Here is a 12,885-nt window from a genome sequence, read left to right on the forward strand (position 1 = left end):
CTCTCCTTTTCCCAATCTCCCTCTCTCTCCCTCTCCATCCATCCCCCTCTCCTTATCATTCTCTCTCTCTCTCTCTCTCTCTCTCTCTCTCTCTCTCTCTCTCTCTCCCTCCTTTTCCCTCTCTCTCTCTCTCTCTCTCTCTCTCTCTCTCTCTCTCTCTCTCTCTCTCTCTCTCTCTCTCTCTCTCTCTCTCTCTCTCTCTCTCTCTCTCTCTCTTTTCCCAATCTCCCTCTCCCTCCCTCTCTCCCTCTCTCCCTCTCCATTTCCCAATCTTCGTCTCTCTCCCTCTCCCCCTTTCCTTTCCCCAATCTCCCTCTCTCTCCCTCTCCCTCTCCCCCTCTCCTAATCCTAGTTCTACATAACCCTTACGGGTTTTGTGAAACAAAAAAAATGTTTTTAGTTTTGCATAACCCGTACGGGTTTTGTGAAATACAAAATAATGGTTTTAGTTCTACATAACCCGTACGAATTATTTAGAACTGCAAATAGTACTTTTTGTTTTTCAAAACCCGTTCGGGTTTTGGCTTGGTAAGAGGGTTGGAAAATGATCCTAAGGCTTGCAAGCCCATTTTTCCCCCCTTTTTGTCTCTTTACACATTTTTTCATCCTCCAACATGATTTATCGACTTCATCTTCATTAGGTTTACAAATGATTAAGTGGGTATCTCTAAAATTACCACCATAATTGCACACATCTTCTTAGTTTTCCAACCATATAATTTTTTCTATTTTTGGACAACATTAGTCTAGTAAACTTTAATTTTCTTTATCAATGCCTTGACAGTCCTCACAGACACATGTCTACCATTTTTCTAATAACTTTTGATATACTTGACAAAATTAAAAATAAATTACATATTATTGTTCTACACTAGATTCTATACACTTTTAAAAAATAAAGTTTTCATTTGTGATTATTTTGATGCAAGTTATGCCCAACACACGAACAGGTACCAAATTTTCAGGATGCGGTCACTTCAAAAAATCATAAAAAAAATACTCAATGAAAAATTACAAAAAAATACACAACTTCTAGACCTCACTCTTACCTATCATCCTACCAAAGGGTTTTGAAAAATACTAAATCTAACTATATATTTTGTGCAACACACAAAAATAGCTATGTTATATTTTTCTGAAAAAATCAGGAACAATTTTTCGTGCGTGAAAGGTTTGACCCTCTTAATATTATTCAATTTTAAAAAAATTTAGTAGTTAAAAACTAGATTCAGAGTTCTACAATTCTCATTCTTTTCTCAACTCCTAGTTTTGAGTGCATGACCTTCAAATATCTCTTTCAAGTTCAGATTTACCTATTTTCAGGAAAAGAAAAGAAAAACTGGACCTCTCCAGAACTATCTCGTCCAACACCCCCAATTCCAGCATGACCCGAATTCCCACAAAAAGAGCCATCAGAGTTTATTTTAAGTACTCCTTGAGCAGGAGGGGACCATCTTCCCTCCCTATTCACCTTCGAGGTAGGATGTCTAAATGTATTGCGCATGAGCTGGCTTTGCGGAGGAGGAAGATGAAGACGATTACAACAACCAATATCACGAGGGTCCACCGACACAGTCAGATCACACTTAGTCACAATAGTTTCCCCTAAAGAATGCAAAATTTTCCACCACAGGTGAGGGGCCATCAACAACACATCCTAAAAAATCTGCCTATTCCTCTCCAACCACAAATTCCAAATAATAAAGGATGGGCCAAGAACCCAAGCAACATGAAGAAAGGAGGTGGAAACAAGGGCCCTACCCCACCACTCCACAAAATCCACCAATGAGGAAACATGCCAACAGGAAGTATTCCACACCCTTCACCAGAAATGCCAGATCTTCCTAGCATAGGAACATTGGAAGAAGAAATGGGAGACACTCTCTTCACAACCCCGACACAAAACACACATAGAAGGGCCTTGAAAACCTCACTTACATAAATTATCCCAAGTAAGACACAGATTTCGAGCCACAAGCCACATGAAGAAATTGCACTTGGGCCAAGACAACTTGTGCCAAACTTGCTTCCACCAAGGGACCTCAATATCCCCCAGCATCTGCCTACCCAAGTGCTTATAACCAGCAGACACAAAGTACTTTCCAAACAAATTAGAACTATCCCAAGCCAAGACATCAGGTCCCCTCAAAGAATTACAAGTATGAGAAGCCAAAAGTTGGGAAACCTCACGCCTATCCCCTCAGACCCCCTGGGGGCCACTCAGAAGGATGCTTCCAACGAAAACTCACAACCGAACCACAATGCTGCACAAATTTATAATGCTCCATGGTATCCCAACCAACTGCAATAAAACCATCACAAAGGGACTGGAGGTGAGGAAAAGAAGATAAAATAGGAGGGTGACCATCCCAAGAATCTGACCAAAAAAGAGCTTGAGACCCTGAATGACAGATCCAAAACAACTCCTGCTTAATCAACTGCACCCCCACTTTCAAAGTATGCCATATCATAGACCCCTCCCTGCTAGAGGATAGCGAGGAACCTCAAAAGAATCCACACCCCGAAGATATTTATGGTTGAGAATACGTGCCCATAACTGGTGCTGATTGGTACACCATCGCCAATAAAGCTTGGCAACAAGATCATGCGCGTTCAAAATAGTAGACTATAAACCAAGACCACCCTTCTGCTTTGGTCTACACACAGATTCCCACTTAACAAGGCTCCACTTTGAAGAAAGCAAATTACCACTCCAAATAAATTATCGTGAAAGAGCATCAAATTTCTTAAGGAAGTACATTGGTGTCGTTTGAACAAAGCACTTGTAGATGGGAAGGGCTTGGATAACAAACTTGAGAAGAGTCACTCTAGCAACTGTAGACAACCACCGATGAGTCCAATTATTAACCTTCCGCCTCAACTTGTCAAGCAACAACTACCATGAGGACTTGGGTTGATGACCAACAACAAGAGGAATACCCAAATAGACAAAGGGAAGAGACCCGATTTGAAACCACAAAATAGCAGTTATCCATCGTTGGATAGCCTGGGGAATATTAAAGAAGAAGATAGAAGAATTTTGCTCATTGACTTTCTGGCTCAAAGCCGCAAGGTAGATATCCAAGGCTTGCCTAAAGGATTCATCCTCCCGAATATGAGCCAAACCCATAAGAGAGGTATCATCCACAAACTGAAGATGAGAAAGCGTTGGCAGGCCCAACCCCCACTGCCAACCATGAATCAAGCTTTGTGAAACCTGAGATTTAAGAAACCGACCCAGCCCTTCCGCCAATATAATAAACAAATAAGGAGAGAGCAGATCCCCCTGACGAAGGCCCCTAGTAGCCCCAAAAAGCTCTGAAGGTTCACCATTCACAATAACCAAAAAAGAGGAAGAAGTCACACAACTCAAAATCCAGCTCACCCAATCCGAAGAGAAACCAAAGGCCAACAAAATCTTCTAAAGAAAACTCCATTTAACTCTGTCATAAGCTTTGGCCATATCTAACTTGATAAACATAGACCTATCCTTAGATGTTGCCATGGAATGAATGACTTCAGACGCAATTACCACCCCATCCAGAATTTGGACGACCTGCCACAAAGCCGCCTTGCTCCTCAGAAATGACAATAGGCAAGCAAGATTCAAGCCTCTCAGCAATCAATTTCGTAATAATATTATACACCACATTACAAAGTGTAATAGGCCTAAAGAATTCAAGCCTATCAGCACCTTCCTTCTTAGGGATGAGAACCAGAAAAGTAGCATTCAGGGCGCAGAGCATCTGCTTACTATGAAGGGACTCCTAAACCACCTCCAACAAATCCATCTTCACAATATCCCAAAACTCTTGGAAAAATTCAACTGGGAACCCATCAGGGCCAGGAGCTTTCCCCTTATTCATCCCAAACACAACCTCCTCCACTTCCGACAAAGTAATCGGTCGAAGAAGAGCAACATTCAAATCATTAGAGAATATTAAATTATTAATTTTCTAAGCTTAAATTTTCTATTTAAAATAATTTTTGAATTTTAAATCAAAGTAATAATTTTTCTATTATATTTAATTAAAAGGTTTAATAAAATTTTAAATCAAGTTAGATCTTTAATTTAAATTTTGTTAATTAAAAATATATTTGAATTTTCAAACTTAAACATAAGTTTTTTAATTGATTCATTGTTGATGGATGATGAATGGTTGCCTATCGATAGTTTGCTCAGAAAGATGCATTGGCTAAAGCTTTTGAAATTACTTGTTAATGATTATGTTTCTTTCTCTTTTCAATATCATGATATTATATGCATAACTTTTTCTATGTATGTGAAATCATATGCTAGATATATTATAGTGCAAAGATTCCATTACCCTTGCCAGTTTTGGATTGTTGAGTATCCTCATATAGGCTCGGGTATTATTTGAGTTAGAAAGAATTTTAGGGAAGCATAAAGTTTTATGGTTGGGTGGGAAAGTGCTCTAACAATGTTACAGCCTGTGATGTGCTCGAAGAAGATAAATTTGAAGATAAAACACTAATTTTGAGACATCAACATGATTGAATGTCTCAAAAGACAACAAAAGCAATGTAGGCCTCTAAAAGATAATTGATTATGTCACATTTACCATACTAACACACATGACATTGATTTTTGTTGGTATAATGACCTTAGCGAAGGAGATTATAATAAGCGACATCTAGTCATGGTGATTCTCAATAGTTGAGAGAATGCCCTCGGTGATGAAAGCATAAATGACATATTGTAGCCCAATAATATGAGGATATAACAGATACAACAAATTGAAACATCAATCAAAATGTGGTTCTTGTCTCCCAAATCTCACATCCCTTAAGAGATGCTTGGTTGATTAACTCTGGCACTAGCAGACATATGACCGACAATAGAGAGTTGCTTGATATTTTCACTACTCAACCTATTGGTGGTTTTTTCCAAATAGGAGATGATATTTGTTGTAGCATTTTAAATTGTATCCCTATACAATTTCAACCTTGCCTAGTCCTCACCTTGATGTTCCAGCCTCCAGTGCTTAATTTCTGCCTTGATGTTGCTCATGCCCACTTGAACTTTGCATTTTCAACTCATGATCCAACTTTTGTCCCATTCTAAGCCCTGATTGCCCTAGTCACCCCAAATAAGACCCAAAATAGGGCCTCACAAAGGTCACTTGATGTAGGCAAGAAATTTGGCTCTGTGTTAGTCTACTCTAAAAATTCAAATATTTAATCCATGATTAGGTATAAAAGGAAGCCTACCCCCATCATTTGGTAACTAGGAAATCATAAGTGATCTCTCAATTACAAAATCAATTCAAGTCAATGTGGGCAAGCATTCAAGTATTCATCAAGCATTTAAGGAGAAGGTCAAGTCAAGTTCAAGCATCCATTATCAACATTCTTTGAAGACATTCTACATTGCATCATAGACCTTTACATGAGGAGTCAAGCAAACTTCATGATGGTATCAAGTTCAAGAATTTTTAGATCAGATCTAGCCTTTCCTTCAAAAGGAAGCATTCTATTTTAGTTCAATTCCATTTTAGTTATCATTTAAATTTCAAGATTAATTCCTAAACTAGGGTTTGACCTAAGGAAAATCCCCATTAACCAAACCCATTTCCTTAATTTTGTGTGTAGTCTGGAAATGCCTCAATAGTTACAAGCATGTAATATGATAGTGGAGATGACAACGATCAGACTGGGCTTTTGAAGGTGCAAAAAGTGAAGAACTAGGATGCCTTGCTCCCCTGAATCCCAAATTTTTTTGATAATTTTTTGACAATGGATATAGTGTGTTATCCTGACCTGAAAAGCATTTAGTTTGTTTGGCCCCGGTATTCACACTTGACCAAGGTGGCCTCCTCCCCTGCTCTTGACAATTCTATAACCCAAACTTTTTGTCACAGGTTCTAATCTATTTTCCATCCTCAAATCTAGGTTTATAACATTGCATGATATCTGGAACATTCTAGCATTGCAAGAAAACCTTAATTTAAATTCAATTTTCAACTCTAACAAGGGAAGAATTAACCTCATCTAAAGTCAATCCTATTAGGATTGGATCAATCAAGTTCAATTATCTTCCCTTAATGTAAGGTGATCGAGAATTTGAAATTAATGGCTTTATCAATCAAGGTGTTGAAGCCCCAATTTTTAATACATTACTTTTTGGTGAACCTGACATAGCTTATGCTTATTTTTTATTGTTTATATTCAAATTTATTGTTTTAGGTATTTTGATACACCCCTATTTAAAAATTACTTGTTCTAGTTAAAATGCTTTAGGACATGAATATGTCTTGAATATATTGGTTGGAAATTCGATGATTGAATATGCAATTAATATGATTTTTTGAGTATTTAAAGATGAAATATATGATGTATAAATGATATGATTTAATGATAGTTGACTACCGTTGTTATGTGCTAAGTTGGATGCAAGAAATGAACAAGGCTTCAGATGGGAGGAATTTGGTTTGGTAATCTTACATATGTGTCTTATTGAGCTATCACAGACTCACATTTATAGTGATAAAGTTGAGTTAAGTTTGTGGATATATTGGTAAGCTACCTTCCATCAAAGTTGCGTTGTTTCGTATGTTTTGGTTAGAATATCTTTGCTTGGAATGCTGGATTGAATCTGTATGATAGGTTTAATATTCATGTTCTCATATAATAAATGATAGATTATTTATGTATATGATATATGTATATATATACACATAATAATAGAGACATTCATTTGAGGATTAATGAATCATTTTATCATCATTCAAAATCTTAAGCATTCAAGGAGCATTCGATAAGAATATCTAAATTTGGAGCTTTAAAAGGAATCAATACTTGCATCAAAATCATAATGTAGATCACTTGCATACTTGTCTTCTCCCTATTTTTCATTTTATGGTTGTAAATATAACCTTTAAAGGAACTTGACCTAGAAGAACTTAACCCTAGTAATCTAACAATATTCTCAAGGTACTTTTAAGTACATCCCATGATGAGTAGTGCATAATAGTGAATTTGACAAGTTAGAGAGAAAAATTATATAGAGCACCAAATTAGACCTATGGGCTATAGATCAAATCCATATGATGTAAAATTGATCCATTGCTATGAAATTGGCTTGTGGATTTTCAAGTCTACACATAATTCAAGGACAATCTCCATTTTTTAAATTATCATTTCCAAATTAAAACAAACTAATACCTACTTTCATAACTTATCATCCAATAGAAAAAATCAATATCTTTATTTACTTACATTTAGTACCTAAATTAATATTTAATTTAATCTTCAATTCTCAACTATCCACTTATTTTAAATTATATATATATATATATATATATATATATATATATATATATATATATATATATATATATATATATATATATATATATATATATATATATATATATATATATATATATATATATAATTTTACACGTTTTCTTAATTAACCTAATTAATTTTCATTTACGAATAAAAATCTATAGTTAAAATAAACTATTGAATTCATTCTTTAGTCGTTTAACTATTTCCCTATATTCACAAATATCAATCCATAGACTTTTAACATTGAAGTATGCATAATGATGCGGTTGCTGATCCGCGAGTGATTTTAAAGAATATATGAAAAAATAGATTTGCTTCTATGTTTTCTAATTGGTTAACTGGTACTCTCAGGCTTTACTCTCACATGTTTTTTCAAGTGGTTTTTATTTTCTCGTATATTCAAGTCCTATGCAAGAAGAATATAAAAGGCAATGGACCAGCTACAACAAATTAAAGATCAAATCATGGAATTTAAGTTAGATATTAGGCTAAACCATTCTAAATTTGTTCTCTAACTTTACTTCTTTCTTATAGTTTAGTGATTGAGATATTGGATGTACAACTTTTCTTTCCAATTACTTTTGGTAGCTTTATTTCTTGTAAATTTTAATTACGTTATTCAATACAAAAAAATTGAATTATGTCAATTATGAATATAAATATTATGGTACATAAAATCTTAACAATTTATATTACAAACAATTAGAATTTATTCTATTAGAACATTATTTTCTATATTTCACTTTATATTTTCCAATCGTTTAAAGATAAAAAAAGGAAAAAATTCAAAATATTTTATGACCTAAATAGGGTCAACACTATCTATAAATATGAATTCCATTATGTACAAGATAAATGGGTACATGCTAATATGCCCCCATATGTATCTATTACTAACTAAAATAATAAATAAAAGAATAAACTCCTAAACTACCCCCAAATTTCTTACTAATCTATGAACTGTCTGTTAGGAAAAACAACAATAAGTGGATGGAAAATCTGAATAGAACTACTGTTCTAAACATGTGATTGAATTGAGCTAATCCCATTCATTTCACTAACACGGTTAACACGGTTAGTAGAATTTTTTGATTTGCGTTGAAAGAAGATGATCCATGTCACAATTTCAAGAATGGCTGCAATTACACCCAAAGCAATAATAACTCCAATGTAAGCATTCTTCCACTTCTTTTCAGGGTCCAAGATGTCAAAGCCTTTGAAGATGTTTATGATGCTCAATATGATCACTGTGTAGCCAACAGAGTGGTGATATATATTCCAGTATATGCGGAATTTGTGATTCTTCTTAGGCCGCAAGAGTAGTGCAAAAATCTGCAAATTAATTGAAAATATTGATATTATTTTACAATCTTTTGGAAAAAACTGTATATTTTTTAATATATTTACTTACAGAAAGGCTTAAACAATTAGTGCACTATAATTTAATGCATAAATCGTCTATGGGAGACAAAATCTTCATATACCATACCTGTAAAGTTGCAAAGCAGAAAAGTGCAATCCCAATTTTTCTGTGTGAAGTTTGTTCAACCCCTTTGCTGTAACTGCCCAACTTCAAGCCAGTGCCCCAACCACTTACTCCAATGATATATCCTGAGGTTTGGCAAAAAGCATGGAGGTAAAACCATGCAGGATCTGCAGCTTTGAATGTCTTGGCATATCTAGCAATCATGATTCCAATGGGCATCAATATACCCCAGCTAACAACAGTAAGCACTCCATGCCTCTGAATTCAAAAAACATAATATCAATCAGGGTGAAAAGATAATTCATATTATAGTCATGTAATTTTCACAGTCTGTAATGTTTGAATTTTTCATTTCTGGATTGCACTGTGCCATATTTTTCATCATAATGTTTCAGATCATACTACATGATCTATCATCAGAATCAAAGAAATAGATAGAGAGCAGAAATTTCTTTCAACCTGATGATAGATCATGTAGTATGATCTGAATATCATACAATGTAATCCAGAAATGAAAAAGACAAATTTTATATTGTATCCTATAGATGTTGTAGATCAAGCAAACTGAAAATCATCTCTACAGATTACCCTTCTTGATGTAGGTCTATAGATACACAAAGCCTGGCTTAATCTGGGTCTTGATTCTCTAAACTTTAAGCAATTGCAGAGAATAATCAGAAGCATTACAATTTAAAAGACCCTGATGTTTAAAAGCGCAATACTTACATTTTTGAGCGTCTGGTGAGAAATGCCAGAAGAAACAGAGCTGGTTCCACTTTGGAGATCCAGTGTTCCTAAACTGCTGAGATCAGCTGGAGCAGTACTGTGTATGGCAGGAGTTGAGTTGGTGACCGAGCTGCCCACTTGCCACACCTGATTAATGCTGGTTTGGTTGGAACCAAGCACCAAGGAAGCAAAGATTGTTATCTTCCCACTGCTACGCTCATACACAGCACTCTTATTGGTCACAGTAAGGCTAATAGGTGAGGGAGTCACAGTAGACTTAGATTGCACATCATATGTGCCCACCACAGTTGATCCATTACTTGATTGAAAGGCGATCAAAGCCTGTGTGCCGATCATTGCTAGCCCCTGTGGGTTTATCCCCCAAGCTACCCAGCCCCCAGAAGCTGCAGGGGCAGCCTGGAAAGCTATATCCAATGACCCATTCTCTACAACATAGGTATATGCCAGAGTAGCTCCTAAAGTTTGTAAGTCGTTACAGGTTTGATAGGTTTTGGCGTCACCCACAGTGAATGTTTTAGGGCAACTTGAATCTGAACTCTGTGCTGATGCATCCCATCCAAACAGAAGCACAGCAACTGCCAATATCAACGACAGGGGACGTCCCATCATTCAAGCTGCAACAATTATTTTCCCTTAAAATCTCTCTCCTCAAAACCCAAGCTGCAAAAAACTTCTCTCTTCAGATTTCACCCCTCCAAATCCAATCTTGATTGAAGGGAAGTAAGATTGTTGGGTGATTTCAGAAAGCCCGATATCTATATAGGGAGAAACAGGGGAAGCTGTGCAGAAATTTCTAAAAAGCAACATGTGCAAATCGAAAAACAGAGTAATGGACGACCAACTCCACACTGACGGCATACGCGTTAGTTAGTAGTGTACCGACCTTTCCTTGTACTTTCATTCTTAGATTAAGGATAAACTCATTATCACCCTACCAAATTCAAATCTTATTTATATATAATTATTATTAGCGTAGTTGTTTAAAAATTTATATTGATTTGATAATATGTATTTTTTAATTAATTTTATATTATTGTCAGTAATAAAACATTAAAGCTTATAATAAAAAAATATAAAAAATGATTTCTTTTATAAATGACCCACTCAAATGTCATTTAAAAGAATTATATGTATATACATAAATGTATATTGTTTCAAAAATATTGTCACAAACACATAATTTTTTCTAAATGTCATTTGAAAGAATTCTAAATATACATACAAGTATATATTGTTTCAAAAATATTATGTCACAATTACATAATCTTTTGTCTTATTTCCTATCAAAACACTAAAAGATATATTCAAATGTTGTCCTTTTTATATACATAACTTCTAGAACTTTCTGAATAAAAGGGGTAGAAACTTTATTGAAGCACAATCATAAAAATTACAAGGAGGGCCAAAACCCCGAGGCCCCAAAAAAGAGCCTCAGGCCCAGTCCAAGATCAACCACCATCATTACCACCCATGTCCTCAACAAAAATCTTCTACAAGACCTGACAGTAGTCCCGGGAGAGATGCTCCCAACCTTCAATTTTCCAATCACTGTCATGTTCCGAAGCCCACTTAGCCAAACAATCAGCTGCTCTATTCCATTCGCGAGGAATGTGGATGAAAGACACCTGCTCCATTAAAGAACTAAATTGAAGAATCCGCTAAACAATCCCTGCCAGCTGTCAATGAATCCCACTCACCTTCTTTCCGGTCAACAAATTAACAATGATTTGTGAATCCGATTCACAGATAACCTTCCTTCTACCCAACTCCCAAGTCCGCTCCAGGGCATAGAGAAAAGAAAGTCCCTCCATCAAATTATTAGATTGTCTCCCTTTATGCACCAAAAAGAGGAAAACCACCTCCCCCCTACAATTCCTACCAACACCACCAACCCCCGCAAGGCCTGGGTTACCCCTAGAGGTGCCATCAGTGTTAATCTTGATAAACTCATCCTGAGGGGGTCTCCACCTTCCCACCCTTTGGACCTTCTTCATAGCACCCCTACCTCTTCTGACACAAGTAGAGACGAGAGACAACTCCTGCCAGCCAAACCTATTCACCATATCCACCTCATCTTTATCCAAAGGAAAATTCACCTCACATTTAGCTTCCACCATCTCACGAATCATAACCATAATTCTATTCCACACTTGTTGCACTAACAGTCTGGCCTCACGAAAGATCCTTCTGTTCTTCTCAAGCTAGATCTGCCAGAGTATGAAAATGGGCCCAACATACCAGACCGTCTGGGGGAAGGGGGACAAGAAAGGAGGTTTGCCCAAACTGCTCCAAAACTCCACTAGAGAATCTGCGTGAACACAAGGACGCTTCCAGACCCCCCACCAGTAATGCCAAATAAGCATAGAGAAAGGGGCATCTGAAGAAAAGGTGTGATGAATCTTCCTCCCCATTACCACACAAAGCACACATCGAAGGCCCCAAGAATCCCCGCTTGCGAATATTATCTCAGGTTAGGCATCTATTCAAGGCCAGAGTCCAAGCGAAGTAGTTGCACTTCGGCCAAGAAGAATTGTTCCACACCTGTTTCCACCAGTGCACCTCTCTTCCCTCCAATCTTCGGTTCAACAGGACCCAGTATCCACTAGCTATAGTAAAGACGCCTTTAGGATTTAGAAACCAGGCAAGTCCATCCCTACCCTTGATGCCACTACAGTGTCTACTCGCCAGAATGCCCTGCAACTCCGCACACCTTCCTCCAACCTAGCAACTGGCCACTCATTAGGATCCTTCCACCGCTCCAACTCCAACCACCCACACCTATAAGAAGCCTTGAAGTCACTCACCCTTGACCATCCTGCCTCCAAAAACCTTTGGCTAAGGTTCCCAAGATTAGGAAATTGATCGAAGATGGGGTGGTACCCATCCCAAGAGTCGTTCCAGAAAAGGACCTCTTCCCCCCACGTGCAGATCCAAAAGTGACCTTCCTTAATGAGAGAGGCCCCCTTCTTGAGAGTATACCAAATCACAGAGCCTATTCCCTCAAGCGGATATCTTGGAACCTCTTGCACTGGGATCCCCTGCATATATTTATAAGCCAAAATCTTAGCCCAGCCACGATCTTGCTCGACACACCACCTCCAGTATAATTTAGCCGTCAGAGCCTCCCCGAATAAAATGGCCTGCTGTAAACCAACCCCCCCCGACTGCTTCGAGTTGCACACCAAGTCCTAATTGACAAGACTCCATTTGGAAGAGGATAGATTGCCTGCCCATAAGAATTGCCTTGCCAAAGAGTCCAAACCCTTTACGAACCACTTGGGAGCCACTTGAAGCATACACCGATAAGTCGGAAGAGCCTGAACCACCGACTGAATCAG

At 37.1% G+C, this 12,885-nt stretch overlaps 1 protein-coding gene across 1 annotated transcript; it reads right to left on the reverse strand.

Moving 5' to 3' along the window:
• Positions 1–8,105: 8,105 nt before the first annotated feature.
• Positions 8,106–10,289, reverse strand: LOC131040111 (cytochrome b561 and DOMON domain-containing protein At5g47530). The gene is made up of 3 exons (XM_057972970.2): positions 9,527–10,289; positions 8,804–9,058; positions 8,106–8,646 (listed from the first exon to the last, which is right to left on the reverse strand). Exons 1-3 carry the CDS (start codon positions 10,154–10,156, stop codon positions 8,332–8,334), a joined length of 1,200 nt encoding a protein of 399 aa, XP_057828953.2. The 5' UTR covers positions 10,157–10,289; the 3' UTR covers positions 8,106–8,331.
• Between the last annotated feature and the right edge of the window lie 2,596 nt (positions 10,290–12,885).

The sequence above is a fragment of the Cryptomeria japonica genome, chromosome 11 (genome assembly GCF_030272615.1).
Source record: "Cryptomeria japonica chromosome 11, Sugi_1.0, whole genome shotgun sequence".
In the NCBI taxonomy this organism is placed as follows: domain Eukaryota; kingdom Viridiplantae; phylum Streptophyta; class Pinopsida; order Cupressales; family Cupressaceae; genus Cryptomeria; species Cryptomeria japonica.

Coding starts and splice junctions, on each gene's coding strand:
- LOC131040111 (XM_057972970.2), bottom strand. CDS start 10,156: ATGATGGGACGTCCCCTGTCGTTGATATTGGCAGTTGCTGTGCTTCTG. Junction 9,059..9,526: donor CTCACCAGACGCTCAAAAAT/GTAAGTATTGCG, acceptor TTTTGAATTCAG/AGGCATGGAGTGCTTACTGT. Junction 8,647..8,803: donor TCTGCTTTGCAACTTTACAG/GTATGGTATATG, acceptor ATTAATTTGCAG/ATTTTTGCACTACTCTTGCG.